Genomic DNA, 21,123 nt, shown 5'->3' on the forward strand with positions numbered 1-21,123 from the left:
AGTCCTCTTAAGTGCTTTGCTGAAGGGCATTATGGCAACCGGCAAATTCCAGTTCATGGATCACCTCTCCCTGACTAATCTTTGTCTTGATCCGTAACTGCACTTCCATTATTCACACTGTGGGGTACCAAGTGCTTGTGTAAGTGCAAGTGCAAGTGATTTGCCTAATGGTTGAGTCCAGATATATGACTAACGGTACAGTACATATTTGTTTGTTTACTAGTACAGTTAAGCCGTTGTGAGAGTTTCCTCGAAGTGTGTCGGCACATACAACACATTTCATGGTCGATTATGTATGATTGAGCTAATATTGCAGGACTCGCTTAACGGTAAAACGTGCTTTTGGTCTGTCCAATATTTAATGCCATGAGACAAAGGTTATTATCAGGACAAACTCTTAAGGACTTGTTTTATAAGATGGACTCAGAAAAACCTTTTCTTTCAAAAGTAAATTTAAATATCTTTTATAGAAATGTATGTGTAATACTCTGTTTTATAATTGTTTTATGTAATTTTATTGTATTTGTATTTGTTTTCTACTATATTTTTATTGTATAAGCTTTGCCATGAAATAGCCTGTGAAGCTGATGTGGCAATACATTTAAATTAAACCGGAACTGTATGATTGATCTTATGGAAATGTAAAGGGTGAATGAGTTTGTCATCTTGAGTCAAAAGTGACTCATTTCCTTTCAAAAATGACTTGTAGTTGATAGAAGTAACTCTCTAGCTTACATTTACAACAATAATTTAGTGTAAAGACATAAATAGACACTAATTAAGTATTTATGGTCAAGGGTATGTGGGCTGCATTCCTCCTTATTGAATTCTGCTCTAATTTCTTTCACATTCAACTAAGAGGTTATATGTAAGACGTGACTTTTGTAATTGTAGAGGTCATGACAGCTCTTACAGTTTGCAAGATAATAATGTATGTGGAGTCTGCATTATTAGGGCTCTACTGATTGCAGATGTTGTTCGAATAAATTTCATGATACATCATTTAATCAAGTGAATAAGTAATCATGTAATCAAAACATTTTTTTTAATCAATCAATAAGTCCCAAGTGAAGATCATTTTAATGTAACAGAAATTATTTGATTTAATCTTATGTTATGCTACTGTATGTTATATTATTTTTATTTTAATTGCATGTTTTTTATTTTGTTTACATGGTTACAAGTTTTTTAAGATGTTTTTGAAAGTATCTTATATTGACCAAGGCTGCATTTATTTGATTCAGTGTGACTTGTTCATTCTAAAATCAGTTTAATAAGCTTATTTGGTGCCCAATAAACCTTATTAACAAAATCAAAAACAAACACTTCTAAATATGTTTTGGGAACTAGGATACATAGTTTTCTTTTTTCAGAATTCTTTGATAAATACAAAGTTCAAAAGAACAGCATTTTCAGGACTCACAATCACATTCTCGGAAAACATGCGCTGTGTGAACGAAACAGCACTGGACAACTAGTTGTCTGTCACGTCATACAGTGAGAGAGACGTGAGAGAGAGCCACTCAGCTGCACAAATGTGTGTTCACTGTGTGTTTCGTGTTTTCATGTGTGGTTTCATTACCTTACAGTGATGGAGAAATGAGCTGTTTTTCATCGGAAAGTTTTAGATCCAGTCTCTACCGGAGCCACTCATGCCAGTTTTGTGTTCTATATGCATAACGTGACTCAAATATTCTGCTCTCCACTTAAATATAAAAGCTGTTGTCAGTTAATGAAGATATGACGGATGAACTTTCGACTCGATTGGACTCTTGTTGTTTCAGAGAGTGATAAGCCTTTCATTACTTTGTTCCTTGTCGCTATGGTACCTAGTAAGGAATATGGACTTGACTCCTGTTACACGTTCATACAGTATTCGAGAAGCTACTGTAAGTTGCTGTGTGAACGGCACAATTTACGACTCACACCTGTAAGTAAATGCGGTTGTCAATCCCAAAAGCTGACAGTGTAATCGTAGCCTATCTTTACTGTCACTTTGATCAATTTAATGCATCTTTACTTAATAAATGTATAAATATCTTTAAAAAAAGAAACAATGTTACTGATCCCAAACCTCTGAATGGTAGTATAATTGCACTTAATTCACATGTAAACTGACAGCCCTAATTTTAATTTTCATAGAGGTTCCCTGTTCCCGTAGACACACTGAAATCACTACATTAACTTTCTGACATAAGTTTCTTTTCTTATTGCTCTTTCTCTTTTCCTTGTTTTTCTTTGAAGCCCTGTGAAGTACATGAGAGAATTGCTTCTTGGGTGAGTTTGTCTGGAAAAGAAACACTGCTCCATTGTTGCTGTCTCTTTCATCTGTTTTCCAAACGTTTGTAAAATGCATATGAAGGTATTGAAATTCAAATGTTCTTCCTCCCCTAGCCTCCATGTTTTTGTCAAGTGTGTGTGTGTGTGCGCTGTGCCGTTCACGCTCGCTGGGTGTGTTTATTTTCTGTGGACCTTATCGTTAGTGAGTGTGGGTGTGTTTCTGCGTGCTAGTGTGTCTGGATATCCCCCTAAAAACCATCCATTCTTGGTTGCAGTTGGCGGAGGTGAGTTGGGGGGAGTTTGTTTGTGTGTGTGTAGGAGAGAGTTTGACAGATGATGGTCATGGATGGAACACTGTCTATAGGTGAGACAACAGCTCGTTTCCTCTGACTTTGGCAATGGATTGTTTTTAAACATGATCGGCCCACATTACAACATGATTTCCTATGAATACTTGTCTCTGTGGGTGGACACACACCGCAGAGAGTCTCTAGGGTTCTCATAGACTCAGTTTTCTCAGATCTTCCCATGCATTTCCCTTCCCTGCATCTAAAAAGTGGACCTTCTCACTAGCTATTGATTAGCCCATTTAGAGTGAATCAGCACTGATTTATTAGCAGTCCTGCTAAACCTGCTGATTTCAAACAGCTTGTGGTAAAAGAGCTTTGAATGAGTTGGCTTTTTCTGTCTTTGGCTGGATTTCCATCCATGTGTGATATTCTGGTAGACACGATAAACCAATAAGAACTTGACAAATGGTATAAATGTTGTATTATTGTTTCTGTTGCATTTATGCTCTAGTGACGTTGCAGTGTTGTGTCATCACAAAAAACTCAATTCATTACTCACACACTGGCATTGTTTTTGGCAATTTTGGCACTTACTGTATTTCTAGCAAAAATAACTACTTTGTAATATATCATGAGAATATATTGTAAGAAAATTACTTTTATTGTAAGATTTTGGTAATATCTCCAAGTAGTGTGAATTTTGGAATATCATAATAATGCTAGATTTAAACACTAAGATGTAAATACAGTTTCCAAAATGGATATAAAAACACATAATCGCTTAAAGTGCACAAATGTTTTTATTCAGTAAGAAGACATGCACATAAAATCATCACATTGCATCTCAAATTTTGCTTGGTCATTCTGAAATGCCAAAATGATTGGCTGCAATTATCTTCCCAGAGCTTTTTGACATGCTCCCATTCAGAAGGCATCTTCTGTCGATTGCTAGCAATCATGAAGTTCATTAGAGTGTACACTAAAAGAGCCACAGTGGCTTCCATTCTTATTTTGCACCAATTTGCCTGCAAGTAAGTAATTTTGTTGTCTTGACAAGTGTAAATGCTGCTTTATTTGTAAGTAAAAGAATGTTTATGCATTTGGCAGATACTTCTATCCTAAGCAACTTTCAGAGTTTCTGGTTCAAGGTTACTTTTTCTGTTCATGCATTCCCTGTTCATGCATAGTTACTGAATCCATGACCTTGGCATTGCTTGCACCATTCTATACTGTTTGAGCTACAGGAATACAAATAAATAAAGACTTGGCTTGCAACAAAATCCTATCTTGTGAGATTTTATAATACTTTTGTCTTCATTTAATATTAAACAAAAGAGTACAGCGTTAAAGGTCATCTGACAGATTGTGCCAGAGTCACATGTTGCATGCAGTATGTTCACCTTCTGTATGTGATTCATTCACTCATTGATGAACTCATTCAGCATGACATGCTCACAACGCCTCAGCTCAAAGATGAGAAAATGGATAACGGGTCATTCTATCTTCCTTGTTTCCATTTATCTTTGTTGTATTGTTGTTGACATCGCCATCACATGCACTATAGGGTCCAAAACCTACAACCTTTTGCATATCTTTTTGCATATCTTCTACAACCATATCTTTTTAAAGTTGCTTATCAGTGTAACAAGTTGTTTGTACTGTATGTCAGTTTTTATGTTTTATTTTATATTATGATTCTTTTTTCATTGCTTTATTATTTTATATTGATTTTGAGGTCAAACCTTAATCTTTTATAGTTGATTGATTTTAACTGATTTTATGCTTGTGAAGCACTTGCATTTTATGTATGAAAAGGCCACACAACTTCTCTCTATAAAATCATTATATATGGGTATAGAGGACCCTTCTTCAGGTCAGCATCTGTGCATTTTATATGAAACACATCCCTTTGCAGTTTCCTCATTTTGCTCTAATGACTTGACAGACCTTGTGCTTATCTGGCTGTTTGCTTCTAAAATAGAACTAATAGCCTGTATATCTTGAACCTGTTCAGAGGCCTTTTGGTAAACCTACACTTTTATGAAATCCAATCAGTTTGGACTGGAATGATTGTTTTGTGTCAGTTAATTGCAGTTCAATGATCCTGTGCCCCTAAAGACAGCGACCACAAGCACCTGCTCTGTTCTTGCTCATTCAAGGATTGTTATGTTGACCGAGCTTCATTAAGACTGTTGAAGGTGTATGTTGGTGGGATTCAATAAGCTACTTCTTCTCTTTATTCTCCTCAGAGCTGCCCAGTTAAGCATGGCTAGTACTAAAACAAGGACTTCAAAGTGTTTTTTTTTCTTTTAGATATTTAAAGTTTATTTTAGAGCAATTAAAACCAGTGTGTGTGTGCATGTGTGTATACAGATAAACCATATTGGTACTTTTCACATGGTTTATATTAAAATAGAAACACAAAATATATAACCTGCACAAGCAAAATAAGGCACAAAAAAATGTAAAACTGCACAAATATTTATATTTTGATGAACATGATCAGAAATTTGATGACCAGGCCAGAGAAAAGTAAAAAAACAAAACAAAAAAAATCTTCTTCTTGAATACCGGCAGTTCAATACAAGCTTTTTTGCTTGTGTTTTTCCTTGGTCTCTTGGGTATGGCTATCAAAACAAAACATCCCATAGATTTGTTCCCATGGCTACACCAAATATCTCCAAGTTAATTTGTCAGTACAATGGAATTCTCTTAGAGTCCTTTAAATAAATAAATAAATAAATAATTTACGTCAGAGTTTATGTCATTTGTTGAAAGAGTAGCTCTGTTCCAAAACCAAATGAGATGCCTACATAGACAGCATCCTAACTGAAACTGAACCTAATAAATGATACATTAAATTAAACTTTTTTTTCTGAACAGAGTGATCCAAGCCATTCAAAGTATTTTTCTAGCTCTGTCGAGATAACAGATCCATTACCCAGCTCCGCAGCTACAAAAAGAGCCATCCTTCAGAAGATGTAAGTAGTCTTCTGATATACCTTGCAGTGATGCATCTACATCTTCAAGTAACCTTTCCTCATTCCTCCAGTGCTAGGCAGGCTGGCATCCAACCCCAACAGCACCAAGATGATCAAGAGTCCAGATCAGCCCAATTCCAAGCAGACAAAGCTGAGAAGGGTTCTGCCGAGACATGTCATCCTGTCACAATATCGTCTGGCAGCTTTCTCACGGGTGAGTCATTGGAGGAAGGGAAAGCCGTGTTGTCATCTAAATTAAGTAACAGTAAAGAGGTCACTGAACCACATCTTGACGCTACCAGTTCGAGGAAACAACCATGGACCCCAAGTAGCTCAGGAGAACATGCTGACCACCAAAAGACAAAAAGATTGTGTCTTGGAGAGCCTGCAGCATCAAGTGATTCCAACAATCCCTCTTCCGATATTGCCACACCAGACTCTGTTTGCAGTCCCCAGACTGAGATTTCACAGACTAACCAAAGCGGGCTGGCAGCAAATCTGAAAGGCCTATCCGTCAAGCCTGTATCCTCTGGCTCCTTTATTAGTTCCAGATTGGTCGCCAGAGAGGAAAAGAAGGGGGGTGAGCTCAGAACATCCCGATTGCGCCGACTCAAGAAGCCCTGAGGGGCACAGCGGCACAGAATGGGAGAGGATGTCTGACGCCACCACGTTGGATGTTACAGTACACACTTCTACTGTAATATTGTCTGTCAGCGACGGTTACACAAGAGTTCACCACACACAGTCTCTGCACATACAGTACTTCCCTTCTCCCTTTAAACTTAAAAACAAAACTACTTAAACTCTTGAATTAGATTACCAAGAATCTCTCAAATATTTGAATAGACTCCACTAGCAACAGCTTGAAAGGAGCTCAAGCAAACAGTAACTTCACTCTAAACAAAAACACGAATGTAGTTCGCGTTTTTGGTGCAAGATTTGTATTTCAGACTAGCGGGAGCCATTGAGCACACTGTGGCTTCAAGCCCAAATCTCTGGCTCCATCCGTCTGAAATCTCCACTCTTCCAGTTTCAGCTGAGCACATGATTGATTTCGCTGTGTTCTCATATACACTGCGCTCCTTAAGCGATCAGGGGTTTTCACCATTGGAGCCGACTGCCGTCTCCTTGCGGTTATTATTTGTAAATGTATTATTGCTTTTCGTAACTGCTAAAAGTCTGCTGCTGCAGGATGACTGACAACATTATGGAATGCTGTAGTGGTGCTCGTGTCTGATATTTGGCTAATCACGGGTGCAGTTGACATTTGATGTAGTGCATGATGGCAGGATGATTATATGCATGGACATAAATTTGTTGAGTCACATGCTTTATTTTCCAGCTGTGCTTACAAATCGCTTGATGTTTATGTATTTAGTGTAGTAGATATGTGTCTTAAAATCGTTATCAGAATATACAAGCATTGTGCTGTAATAATCCCATAGCACTGCAGTCCGAATGCTTCTGGTTTAGAGTTTTAATTTTAAAAGTAATTTAACTGTATGTTCTGATGTTATGTAATAAAATCTTAATCAATAAAAATGTTTGTAGTGAGATTGTGAACTAAATATCCACCGAATATTTTAAATCATCTTTTTTTTTATGCAATATACTGTACTGCATTACAATATAACTCATGTTTTACTATTACTTAATTTTTTACTTTAAATTAATCTTTATAATATTGAATTATGACATTTTGATTAAGGTCAAGAAAATGTCATCAATCCATTCCAAACCGTTCAATATCTTTTTTTTCTGTGGAACACCAAAAAAAAAATAATAAAAATTAAAATTGAGCACTCATTTTGATGCACTCATTTTGCACTCATGCTCACTCTGAGCACTCATTTTAATGCGGTTACAATGACTAGAGACTGATAATTTCAAGCTTCAGAGCATGAAAGAATAATCATAAGTTACTTTTGCATTATATCCAAAGTGTCCAGAAGTTATAAAAAGCCAGACTGGAGTTTAAGTTGCTTTTCACTTATGTTTCATTAGCTGAAACCAAATTAAATCAGCGAGTTTATCTCAAGTCTGATTCATAAATCATTCAGAAAAGGTATTATAAACTGGATCAACTGAATTTTTAAAAAAAATATTTGTTCACAAATTGGACATTTCACTCATTATAAGAAAAGCTAGAGGGAACATTAAATTTCTCACAAAGCTTTCACATGACTTCAGAAGACCATTTTGAACCACTTAGATGATGTTTTGAAATCTCCAGTCCTCATTCACTGTGCATGGAAAACGGCAACCTTACTCTTCAAACTGTCTTTTTTGCATATTACAGAAGAAAGTCACTAATATAGGAACAAAAGAACTTGAGGATGAGTAAATGATGACAGAATTTACATGATACATGATTGGAAAACATTGGGAAACCTCTTTCTTCTTCTCATCACCATAAGCTTTGCCTTTTGCCCTGCAGTTATTTTACTGAATTCCTCATTCATCATGTAGGGAGGGTAGTTTAGTCATGTAGTCGTGGCGTCAGTCTTCACATGGTACAGGGTATAATCAGACCCACACGGTTGTACCTCTTAAATACATTTAGACGGACCTTGTGCCTCACATAACATTACGTCAGTGTAAGAGATGATTCAGCTCCTCTTAAAACAGCACAATGGAGCACAAATCAAAAACAAGCGTTTAATTTTCCTTTTATACAAAATGTTTAATAAATATAACATTCAAAAAATATCGCCAGGAACAAACTAAAATTTACAATAAGGTCAAATATAAACATTGAATATTGCCATGATCTCATAGAATGTACAATTGTGATAAGCATGTCGGTTTGGTGTTTTAGAGAGCCTCGATATAAAATAGAAACTAAAAGAACACTACATGTGCACAGCAATAGAAATGGACTCCTGAAAGCAAGGCAGTCATCTACAGTGTTTTCATTTGGCCCTCTACTGTTCAAGTATTCACAGCCTAGCTTATGACATACTGCAAACCGAAGCCGAAGAGAAATGATTTGTGTGAATCAGGTTTACCAACAAGCAACTAAAAGACTCGTGTTCCCTTTTATTTTTAGATTTTTTTAATGAATTTTTTTTTTTTCATCTGTGGCAAGCAATGTGTCTGCCACCAGGTCTCCAAACAAAAAGCAGCCATGATGTTGACATTACTTGCATTGAGCAAGTAAGAGTTGCCAAAATACATGCAATAAAAGTTTCAAATATTGAAATATCTGACAACGTATAATAGAAAGAAAGAAAAAAAAAAACAAATCTTGTTTTTTTTAAAAATAGACTGCTATTTCTCTTTTGAAATTTTGGTATGTGAAACATGAAACAAATGTTGTCCGAACAAAGCTATAGGCTTACAAAGCTATCAAAACCTTCAAAACTAGACAGGACATATAAATAAAAAGGAATGATATTTTAAGGCTCTTGATTATTAAGTTAATAAATCAAATATACACAGTGACTAAAAAAAATATATACATATCTACACTAAATTGACACAATTCTTCATATTGGCAGCAGAAAGCTGACGACCTATCCCACCCCAAGAAAAGAAAAATAAATAATTTTTTTTCTTTTTCTTTTCAGACTCATTTCGGACAATTGCTGTGGTGCATAGCTGTGAAGGCACTTTGAGTTCAGAACTAGAAGTAAAACCAACAAGAGAGCGTTTCCACCCAGGTGCTGAATCAGGAAGAAACAACTATTTTAGCTGTGAGAGTGTTGTCATTATGAAAAAAAATAACACTTAAAACTACTTGCAAACACTATGCAAACTTTTCAGACTTACTGAGATACTCAAACGTATCCACAAAAATATAGACTTTTGAAATGTGTACTTAATTTTTTAAAACTTTTTTTATGATGGAAAACACTGGATGCGAAACGCAGCATTTGGGTTTTCCAGCCGTCCACAGCATCTATTACAATTGCCAGTGTGAAGCTAGCTTGTCAAAACTTAAATTAACACAGGATTCTAGGCAAATAACAGCCTTGGAGTCCAGAACACGACACAACAGTTTTAAGAAGCACAACCCCCCCGAAACCCTGCCAAGTGACCGGTAAGTGCAACAGGGATTCGGTCGCACGGCAACACAGCTGCCTGCTATACGATATACTCCATCTTATTTAAGCTCTGTGCCGTCTCCAAGTCTCTGTTGTCCTGTTTGTTAGTCCAGTTTGGGTTTTTGTTGGGTGCACGCTCTTCCTGCTCCACCAGCATGTAGGCCGGCTGTTTGGTGAAGCGCGCTTTCTGCAGGTGTTTGTCCATCTCCTCTTCCTCCACCTCAGAGTTATGTGTCCTAATTTTAGCAATGATGGAGTTCTTCCCCTCGTAGTCTTTTATGGCCACGCCATGAGATGCATGTTTCTCAATGGGGTTTTTGATTTGATTGAGCTGCTCACGCACGTTATTGGTGGTATTGTCCTCTGTAGCTGAGGTAGTTGCATTGCTGTGGGGGTTTTGTTTCTGCCGGCGGTGAATACACCACAGAAAGGCCGAGACCAGGGCAAGGATCCAGAGCACAATGAAGATGGAGCTGAGCAGAGGAACCAAGTAGTCTGGGAACGGAAGAACCAGAGGGACAGTTAATCTGAAATCTTTTAAAAATGTAGTTTAAAACGTGCTCTTCTTAGAGAGGTTTCATATTTGTACCAATTCCAAGAAAAGTTTCAATTTTATTGACTAATCTAATGGCAAAAATATCATGTGGTTTAACAATTAAGTAAAAAGATATCAACATTTGCAAATGGGAAAATCTTGGCGTTTGAAAACATGTGGTGTAGGAAAAAAATTATGCACACAAGTTTAACAGCAACGTTTTCCTATTTTGGACAAGACATACACTGTTTTCATCTGGTCGCCTGGCCCAATCTACAGAGGCTGGCACACACGGTTTAAAGGTTTCTTAAGTTAGGAAGAGACTAAGTAGCTTGGCAGAAACATAGGACGCCATTTTTGATGAACAGCATGCATAAAGAGGACCCTGATGTCTAACTGAAGTTCCAGCCAACTGGCAGAGTTGATGTAACATTCCATGGCTTCAATGACTTAAAGCTTCTTTTGACAGTAAAACATGTCTAAGGCAAGACAGACCAAGGACATACAGTTCAACATGACTGTCCCTGAATACTCTTCTACTACTACTTTTCAGCAGAGATTGACCCAATGTCCAGTGTGATGGAGAGCTGCTTACCAGTTTTGTGGTTGGTCTGGAGAACTCTTACGCCTTTGATGGCTTTGATGATGGTGCAGTTACCATTGTGCTTGTTTACCAAGTCAAATATTTGAACCTTAATGTCTTTAATAGGACTCCTGTCCGACCTGGGCTCTTCTGTGGACTGCACAGGAAACATAGACTAATAAATATCACAAAAGACGTACTTTTCTACAAATTCTGCAATTCTTGAGATATTTTAAAGAATGTTTAACTGTTTTTTTTGTCCATTAAATTTAAGTCATTTGTTTCCATTATCTATTAAACATTATCTTATCTTTTGTGTTCCATAGAAGGAAGGAAGTCAAAACATGTTTGGAACAACACAAACATGAGAAAAATGACATTTTCCATCTCGGAGTAAACTATTCCTTTAAATAAGTGATTTGTGTACTTTCTTTTAGCTGTAACCTTAATTAAAACCCCCTGAACCAGCTGATCGAGGTCTTCTAGAGTACTAGAAAGTTGTAACGGGTTGTAGCTAAAGGTGGCCCTCTAGAAACATCTTTAAATGTTATGTTAGACCCATTTAAACTTGTAGAAAAGCTGTACTTACAATGCTGACATGAATCTCATTGCTGGCTGATGAAGATAGCTCACAGGTGATGGACACAGCATACTCTGCCGTGAGGTTCTTCAGCAGGTAACAGTGCCTCAGCTCATTACAAACATGTTCCACACTCAAGCCCTGTCGCAACAGAAAGATCTATTATGAGACTGTTCATATTTAAGCACTTTCCAACAAAAAAATTAGCACAATATGCATTAAAATCTTCAAAACTTAGTTGATTTAGTCGGTTGGGAGAATGCTGAGACAAAGATGGCAATGCCCCCCCCCCCCAGCAGTGTTTCTCAAACTCTCATAAAATTACGGCCTAAGTATTAAACTGTTACGGGATATTAGCTCTGGAATGTATTGGTTCGGAAAGGGACACCGAGGCAGAGCTTATTGTACAAGATGTATTTCTTGCGCTTTTATTCATCTGAAGAAAAAGCGGTTTGGATATGACAACAAAGCTTGAGAGAATCCAACCAGCATGGAAAACTTCACCCATGAGGAACGTTGTCTCCTAGACGAAGAGAACCTGATCTGTCACGCCCCACTGCGCTCACCAAATTAAAGAAGGGTGGAGGAGACATTTGGGGGGAAAACAGCTCAAAAGCTCATAATTCAAATGTTCTCCTCTGAAATTATGACTCACTTGAGGCATGTTCTCCTTGTTAAAGGTGAACGTGATGTTGGCACAGCTGTCGTCCTGGTAAGAGAAGCTGGCGTGGCATTTGGAGGGTGAAGAGGGCGCTGGGGGCCAACATTCTCCAAGACTAGGACAGGGTTTGACAAAGCAGTGCTCTTCCTTGATGGGAATACAGGATTGGCCTGCAGGACACTCATTTCTGGCCTTTCCTGCCTGACATGGTTTTGGTCCACACCACTTTTTCTAAAAAAAAAAAAAAAAAAGATATACAAAAATATTAATTTTTGATTGCATAATTAAGAGAAGTATTACTAAATGGCTTAAGAATACGATGCAGCGGTAGCTATGTTACCATGGTGCAATGAATCTTTCCATTTTGACAATGGCAAACGTTGCAGTCTTTCTCCCATTTGGCACCATCAGCAGCTACTTGTCCGTTAGCAATACAGGGTCTCCCAATGACTGTGAACGACATCAACAGAAGAACATGACATGGCAAGAAAGGAGTTAGTGTGGATTGATCTTCTTGAGTGAAATCTGAAACATTACATTTCAATTCCATCCACATATTTTACATGATTTCTTTTAGGATTGTCATGTTCATTGCAGCCCATGTACATCAAATTGACAAGACTTTTTTTTTTTTTGACAACTTTGGCACTGTTGGGAAGGTTATTACTATGTAGAAAAGAGAAGATTTTGGAGGTGTTAATGCAGGCTGTGATGTTCTTTACAACAAGAAATGATGGTCTCCCGAGCGAACAAGTGAGGTCGGTGTGGTTATTTGCCGTGTAGCCTGTTTGCAAAAGCTTACGCCGCCTTCACACTGGCAGTTGAAATCAGCTCCGTAATACGCAATACTCCCCCAGTGGACGTCGTACTACACCGCTGAAAAGCTTCGGAAGAGAGTAGAACAAAAATGGCGGAGAGATTAGAACGATTGATATTGTCTGTATCTGAATGTGCAGTACTCTATGATCTCTCTGATGAGGGTTATAAAGACATCAGGAAGGCTGCTGCGTGGAGGAAAGTTGCCCAGGACGTTGACATGTCAGGTCAGCTAAATGTGATATAATGTTAGTGGTATATGAGGCTGCAACAACCCTGCACTCGAGCGAGAGAGACCGAGTGTGTCCGAGAGCGGGGGCCACAAAATTTAATTATTCATTTTAATTGTATTAACTGCCCTTATAATGTTAAAAAATCATGAAAATAAAACAATGACATGACAACTTATCGTTATAAAATCATTATTTATTTTATTAAAAGTTAAGAATTCAGGTTTGTTTATCAGTACCATAGCAACGGCAACTTCCGCTGGAATTGTCGGATAGGAACCGTCCGTAGCCTTTCGCAAGAGTTCAATATTTTGAACGCATCCGGATGACCAACGGACACGATTTTTTTTCGCACCGCACTCGTTTGGACCCGGTTCGTATCCATTCGCATGCGGTCTGTGAATCTCCATAGGAAATGAATGACTTCCGGTCGTTTCGTAGCCGTATCGGAGCTGATTTCAACTGCCAGTGTGAAGGCGGCGTTATACGATTCTCACCTTCTTGACACTCTAGTCCTGTTCTTCCAGATGGACATAGGCAGCGATAACCATTGATTTCATCTACGCAGGTAGAGCCAGTTGCGCAGGGAGAAGACTGACACTCATTTATATCTGAAGGAATGAAAAGAATGTGTTAGGAATAATGCTCTGAACTTTAAAAGTCCTAAACATTCCAATCACATGAACAGCAACAGGTACGGTCTTGTTTCTCAGTAAAAACGTTGAAATATTGTAAAAAGACTTCTTAAGGTATCAAAGGCTTGTTTTCCAAGAGTATCTTGAATTAAGGTTTGTTTTTGCTTAAAAAATTGCCATGTTGTTTTGTTTATTGAGTTAAATATTCATAGTTTTAGGGATATAAAGCAATCAAGTCTTTATTCTGTGTCAGGCAAATCTCCCAAACATTATGACTGAGACGAGTTCATTAAGTATATGAGCGAACACCCTATCCTGATGGACTATATCATCTTGGGCTCAGCTGACATTAACGTCACAAGCTCATTTGCAGGTTTGGATGCATTAAGCAGTAAAGCCTGAGGTATGTCTCGTGCAGCCATATGAAAGCTTTTAAAAGAGCAAACCGAGCTCTGTAATCAGTACTGGATAACTAGGCTGATTGGCTTTCGGTCACTGCGAGTCAGTTTCTCTCGAGGGGCTGTGAACATCAGCGCTGCAGAATGCGAGGACACTGCTCGCTTTGCTGTTGGCACTCTGCCCAGAGGGCTGGCTAATTGGGTGGCTAGACTGTGCATTTTGCTCCAGGTCTGTTTTTGTTTGTTTGTTTTGTACATTAACAGGGCTGACAGCCAAGAGTATCAGGCGTCATCTAACACTCACTTATGCGGCAGTCTGGCCCTGCGAAACCCGGAGCGCACTCACAACGATACCAGTTTTCACCATCCACACACGTCCCGCTGTTGTAGCTATGGAGAGAGAAAGACAGAAGGTTAGACACAGTACGGTTCAGAGGTCTTTGCAGCATTACAAACAGGGTCCAAAAACAGCATCAGTCAAGCACCAAAAGAGACTTAAAACTTCCTTTTCCATAAAAAAAAACTATATATATATATATATATATATATATATATATATATATATATATATATATATATATATATATTTATGAATATAAACCAATTTAAAATGAAATATAATGAATAAAATGTAATTAAAAAACAAAATAATATAAAGTGACGAATAAAATAACATGAATAAACATTACATAAACCGAATAAACGTTACATAAAATATACAATTTATATCTTAAGTAAAATTAACAAAAAATACAAAAACAAACAAAAACGAAAACAACATAAAGCAAAATTTAAATTAAAAAAATATATAAAATTGTTTAAAAAAAGTAACTTGCCAGACAATGGTAACTTTAATAGGAATTTTGCTACAAAATTATTTTATATCAAAATATCTCAAATATCTCCAACTATCAATATCAAACCCTCACTGATAAAAGTGACAAAAGGGTTCAAATCAAAGACATACAAACTGTCTACTAATTAAAAAAAAAAAAACATCTGTCGCGTCTTGCAACTTTTACAACTATGTAAAAAATTGGTAAATCCAAATATTATAAGTACATTTTATCAGTTCACTTGTTACCAGCTGACCCTAATTCCAAATGACAAAATCCTTAACAAATTAACTCATACTAATCTCTTTTGCTGGGATGTTATTGTGCACACAGAATCTTGCTTAGACAACTTCTCGAGCAGATGAACCTGATGTCAAAAGCACAATAGGCAGCGAGCTTAACGCACCCTTGGAATGACAGAAGCTATGGGAGTGCCTGTTTCCCAGCACTGTGAGAGAGTGTGAGAAAGTGCAGCACAGCTGTACGGGCCTGTTTACAGCGGCAGGCTGTGTGCGTAAATGTTTTGCCAGGACTTACCATGGGTGTGGGTTGCAGTCGTTGGTATCTGAAAGAGAGAGAGAGAGAAGAGGGTTTGTTTCACTTCACACCCATGTGAGCACATAAGAATGAACGCAACCGTTAACATGTCAGAGCTTGTGTCGGTGTGCGTGTGTGTCTGCGTGCTCGCGTGGGCGTCCAGTTTGGCAGAGTCGCTGATTGCTCAGTAACTAACTGACATGCTGTCTCCAGCTTTTCTTCCCTTTTAATTTTTAGGACTCCAGGTTTCTCCGTTCTCACAGAGCGAGAGATGCACAACAATACATGAGAAAGGCACACTGGGGGGGGGGGGCATCTGTCTCCACTTTCCCTCATTTAAATTGTTTCCTTCGTAGCTGGCAGCAGTCGACAATGTCCAGCCAGGGTGAGGTGGGTTTAGAGAAAGAATGGAAAAGAAATACAAAGCCAGGAAAATGGATCCCTGCTCTCTTCTCAGACTAAATGAGGTTTGAAATAAAATTAATTTTATGATTAAAACTATTCCCTCTTCCACTTTAAATCTACCTAGGAAGTTAAAACAGCAGTTTTGACCGCAGGAAGTGGTACTCACTCTCGGTGCAGGTGGATCCTTCCCAGCCTTCCTTGCAGACGCAGGTGAATGAGTCGCCATTGACCACACAGGTGCCTCCATTCTCACATGGGTTGGGCAGACAGCTGCTGTTCTTGGCTGCAGAGGAGCCACAAAAGAGGTCAGAATGCTCTGAACTGAACAGATCAACACGAGTGCAACCGCAAGAATGCCACACTTAAAACAGACCCACTACATCTTGAAGTATTACCAAGTTCAACATTTCCCAAGATTTGTATAACCAAGTACAACTAAAATTCTCAAAGTATTAGAGCCGACTGTATGCCAGATAAGATATTTTCTGCATCAAAGAAATCTGCAAAAAACGCTTGTCCCAAAATCAGATGGGGTTATTTTACAGATCGTGCAGTTTGAAGCAAATTACTGCCAATACATTGACAGAGAGAGAGTGAGATTTCAGTCTGTGAGCTAGAATGATTGAATTTGAACAATGTTTTCCTCCTATTTTGCAGAGCAACTTTATTATTTTACAATTTACACAAACATTACACAACTGTTTCATTCAATGATTAGTTGGAAATGCAGTGTTATAGTAATAAATTAAAATTTCTTCTTAATGCAGATAATATTTTTTGGCTTTAGTGCAGTGACAACATAAACGGCAATTGTTTAATTTTTAAATAACATCCTTATATGTCTAATATCACACTCTCACATATTTTTCACACACAGTCTTAATATACAGCTGTCCTCTCTTTTTTTTGGGGGGGGGGGGGGGCCTTGCAAAGTGATCAAACTTAGGGGTCCTTGGCATTATAAAGTTTAAAATGTAGTGATCATAATATTCTAGAAAGAATTATTTCTGAAGCACAAGACACTTGTAGCAAAGTATTGTCACAAAGTGCATTTTCATGTAAAAATATGACTTTACAGCAAGAAGTGTGCTACAGGGATTTGTGAGACTGCAGTATTTTTGTAAGGGTTTGAGGCACATGACCTGTATCCCTTTCAAAGATAGAGAAAGTTAATGGGCGTCACCCAAACTGACCTATGTTACACGTGGCTCCTTCCCAGCCGGGTGAGCACCTGCATTTGAAGATGTCCCCTTCATCATGGCATGTACCTCCATTGTTGCATGTAGCTTCGTCACATTGGCTATCACCTGAAATTACAGTTGATCCAATAGTATTTTATAACTCTGTGTGTACATGCTCACACACAAACAAAAACTCAGCAAACTGGGTGGGTCATAAAAATAGTCTTTCGTACGGGAGTGGCATGTTTTTCCCTTCCAGCCGTTTCTGCATTCGCAGTAGAAATCGTTCACCAGGTCTTGACATGCTCCCTTGTTCAGGCAGGGGTTCAAGCTGCAGTCATTTATGTCTGAAAAAAAAGAAAAGAAAATAAGCTCAAAGAAGCACAAACATTCAGCATAAGCAGAGAATAATCTATTCAAGTGAACATACTGATTTCGCAGTGAACTCCTTCCCAGCCGTCAGCACAAATGCACTGATAAACGTTCACCTTATCGATGCAAGTACCGCCATTGCGACATGGGTTACTCTCACAGTCATTTATATCTGAAAAAAATACCACAGACACCACAGTTGATTATCAGCTGATATTAATGATTTTCATTTACTGGTATTGGTCATTATGACTGAAATTAATACTTGTGCATTTAATTGTGCAAGTTCATTTCCTCTATTTTTTCACTGAGATAATCTTTGCTGTCATCTAAAGTGCACTTAAAGTTAATCCAATAACTAATGACACTAATAACTTAATAACACTGTTAAATGTAACCTTTAGCAAATATCATTGAATATCATTTATCAGACTGTAAATTATAATGTTATGGTGGGTAAATTCACTTGGAGTATTTAAAACTACTGATTTTAGTTTTAAGTGTTTTAAATCTAATTAATTTAGACAAAAAAGTCTTGAATTTTAAAACCAGGTGTTTATCGGTTATCGGACATAAAGTAAAAATAACCGTAATGTCGGTTCGATAATTATGTTTAGACTTACTCTCATGGCAGTAGGTGCCTCTGAATCCTTCCTGACACTCGCATGAAAACTGGCCTCCGGCCTGACTCCTGCAGCGTCCGTGAGGACCACAGACGTTTGAGGATATATATCGCACCCCTTCCGGTGTACTGTTGGACACCACAGCAACAGTGCAGCTGTCAATCACTATAAAGGTTTAAGAGAAAGAACAAAATCCAGCTGTTAAATCCCTGGGTTGATTGTGAAAACAACATAAAACAACACTATTCCCATTCTTCCACTTTACAGAAATCTAATTTATTTTAATATTTTTGGGTTCACTTTCCAAAACATTTTTTTTTTCATCTACTTCTTCAGAAAGATTGTGCGAGGAGGCAATTTATTGAACATAAGCCGTGATTTACATTTACATTTATGCATTTAGCAGACGCTTTTATCCAAAGCAACTCATAGGGCATTCAGGCTATACATTTTTTATTTTTTACCAGCACCAGTATGCTCAAAGAGTTTAAAGAAACTTGATGGATTTATCAAGCTGTGGGGTTTGCCCCTCCTCAAATTCACACACACACACACACACACACACACACACACACACACACACACACACACACACACACACACACACACACACTTTTAAACATCCAAGGCAGAGAATCCCACCAAGTCATTACCACGAAGAACACACACAGAGCTGTTAAGAAACTGGCGAATGTTCATGAGGAATTTGGCAATGGAGAAAGTGTTTAAGAGACTGTGTATATGTGAGCTGTGTGTCCAGGGAGGTTACTGTCAAATAGCTCACCAAGGGCTGAAAAAGCCTTGTGTAACAAAATAGGAGTTCTTTTTTTTCTCATTTCCCCCCTGAAGGTGGTGGGAGGGTCCACGGGCCTGTAATCTAGCTTTACTCAGCAGCAGAACAATGGCAGATCAGCTTACTATGGGTTTTATGGGCGGTTTACAAAGAGATACCGAGACGGGATCTGTCCCAGAGATTGAAATCTCTCACCTTGGCATGACGTGGTTCGACAATGGTCCTTCAGGTGAGAGCAGTTTTTACCCTCATAGTCATCGGGACATTTGCAGAAATAGTCCGAGGCCAGGTTGAAACACTGCGCACCGTTCTGACATGGGTTGGGCTGGCAGTAATCGATATCCAGCTACACCAGAGAAAGATTTACAAGAGGAGAAAAGAGCGCTCAGTGATGAGGGGAAAATGATATCCAGGCATTTTTGGATTCATAGAAAAAACAGAGCAACCCTCAACAGCCTCGACATAGCGTCTGCCAGGAAAAAGCGCACCAAAACGCTCAGGAGAATAAAAACAAACAGAAGAATATTTTAAAGGGCTAGCCAAACCCTGCCGGTCTCAAATCTAGCCCGTCTTTCTTTTTCTATCTCTTTCTTTAGGGTACAACTAGAGCTGGGTGGATGAAGGTATACACTTCTGTTTAAGAGTTTGGGGCAGTAAGACATTTTTTTTTTTTTTTACATGAAATTAATACTTTTATTCAGCTAAGATACAGTAAATTGAAAAGTGACAGTAAAGACAATTAAAATGTTATAAAACATTTCTATTTTAAATAAATGCTGTTCTTTTGAACTTTCTGTTCATCAAAGAATCCTGAAAAAAAATTATGGTTTCCACAAAAACATTAAGCAGCACAACTGATTTTAAAATTAATAATAAGAAGAAATGTTTCTTGAAAGCAAATGAGCATATCAAAATGATTTCTGAAAGATCATGTTACAATGAAGACTGGAGTAATGACAGCTGAAAATTCACAGAAATAAATTATATTTTAAAATGTATTAAAATAAGAAAAGTTATTTTTCAATTCTAATAATATTTCACAATATTTTTGTGACCATATGTATTTTTGATCAAATAGTATAAGACTTCTTTTAAAAACACCGAAAAGCCTACCAACCCCAAACTTTTGAACAGCAGTGTATATCAATAGAAATGTCAAAATTCTGCTATACCATTTAAACATATATCAATAGAGAAATTTTAAAAGTTCTTCTCTTTATATGAGCAATTTTGTTTTGATGCTTTACCATTACATAACGTGAGGCTGACTCACTACTGGTAACAGATTTATTCATCTGTTAGGAATCATTTTCAATAAATAAAAAAAAGTAGTAAGGATAAAAGCAGGACTTCCTCTCACCTGACACAGCTGACCTGAGAAGCCGGCAGGACACAGACACTGAAATCCATTGACTTCATCCTGACACTGTCCACCGTTTAGGCACGGACTGCTAGCACACTCGTCCACATCCTTCTCACAGTGTTCACCCGAATAGCCAGAAGGGCAAAAACAGCGGTAGCCATTCACCAGATCCTGTCAAAGGTATGTGCGGGAACTTTTAAGCTACAATAAAATAATCTCTGTGCCATAACCAGAGAGACACTTTCCTGACACTAAACCCCCAAAAAATCATTTTCAGCTTAGAAGGCTTAAATTTTTTTGTACAGCACTTCGGAGAATGAATGGTATCAAGATGTCAGCCTCAGACAGCACACCCATAAACTGTTCATGTTTCTGTTCTGTATGTTTACGGTTTCTAGTCTTCTACAACAAGCCATTCTGAATATAAACTAGTCCCTGAATTTGTCAGAGTTTGAGAGGTTTGTGGCATTAAGCAGTAAGGGACTCAGGAGTTTTGTTTGAAGCAGTCAGTAGCAATTAAAGGGGATATCCTCGAGCACACCTGTGCATTCCACTTTGTTCTCAGTTATATCTGATTTCAGATAAACCCATCACTAAACATCTCATTCAAAATAACTAGCTGTACTTGGCCGCTTAACCTGCCAACCCCTCCATGCTTACATGAAAAAAACAGAATATTACACACTACTCGTTCACAAGTTTTGGGGTCTTTTTTTTTTATTAAATCTCTTATCCTCACCAAGGCTGTACTTATTTGCTCAAAAATACAGTAAAAACATACATATTGTGCAATGTTATTGCTATTCCTATTAATTGTTTTCTAATTTAATATATTCTAAAATGTCATTTATTCTTGTGATGACAAAGCTGAATTTTCAGCAGCCGTTACTATAGTCTTCAGCATCACATGATCCTTCAGAAGTCATTCTGATATGCTGATTTTGTGATAAAGAAACATTTCTTATTATCATGTTGAAA

The 21,123-nt window shown here is 37.8% G+C and overlaps 2 protein-coding genes across 2 annotated transcripts in view; one reads left to right on the forward strand and one right to left on the reverse strand.

Moving 5' to 3' along the window:
• The window catches only part of LOC132110538 (protein SLX4IP-like), a 55,691-nt gene extending 48,572 nt beyond the window's left edge, over nt 1-7,119 (forward strand). The window contains exons 7-8 of the mRNA XM_059517232.1: nt 5,454-5,551; nt 5,623-7,119. Of these exons, the coding sequence (XP_059373215.1) occupies nt 5,454-5,551; nt 5,623-6,175 (651 nt within the window). The 3' untranslated portion in view covers nt 6,176-7,119. The remainder of the gene's footprint in view (nt 1-5,453; nt 5,552-5,622) is intronic.
• A 1,076-nt stretch (nt 7,120-8,195) lies between these two features.
• The window catches only part of LOC132110543 (protein jagged-1b-like), a 29,972-nt gene continuing 17,044 nt past the window's right edge, over nt 8,196-21,123 (reverse strand). Inside the window, exons 12-26 of the mRNA XM_059517243.1 lie at nt 20,143-20,316; nt 18,978-19,128; nt 17,990-18,154; nt 17,425-17,538; nt 17,228-17,341; nt 17,007-17,120; nt 15,980-16,096; nt 15,409-15,436; nt 14,340-14,425; nt 13,500-13,613; nt 12,297-12,406; nt 11,951-12,187; nt 11,305-11,436; nt 10,728-10,872; nt 8,196-10,092 (exon numbers count right to left, since the gene is read on the reverse strand). Coding sequence (XP_059373226.1) covers nt 9,638-10,092; nt 10,728-10,872; nt 11,305-11,436; nt 11,951-12,187; nt 12,297-12,406; nt 13,500-13,613; nt 14,340-14,425; nt 15,409-15,436; nt 15,980-16,096; nt 17,007-17,120; nt 17,228-17,341; nt 17,425-17,538; nt 17,990-18,154; nt 18,978-19,128; nt 20,143-20,316 — 2,256 coding nt within the window. The 3' untranslated portion in view covers nt 8,196-9,637. The remainder of the gene's footprint in view (nt 10,093-10,727; nt 10,873-11,304; nt 11,437-11,950; nt 12,188-12,296; nt 12,407-13,499; nt 13,614-14,339; nt 14,426-15,408; nt 15,437-15,979; nt 16,097-17,006; nt 17,121-17,227; nt 17,342-17,424; nt 17,539-17,989; nt 18,155-18,977; nt 19,129-20,142; nt 20,317-21,123) is intronic.

This window comes from Carassius carassius, chromosome 30, assembly GCF_963082965.1.
Source record: "Carassius carassius chromosome 30, fCarCar2.1, whole genome shotgun sequence".
Lineage (NCBI taxonomy): Eukaryota > Metazoa > Chordata > Actinopteri > Cypriniformes > Cyprinidae > Carassius > Carassius carassius.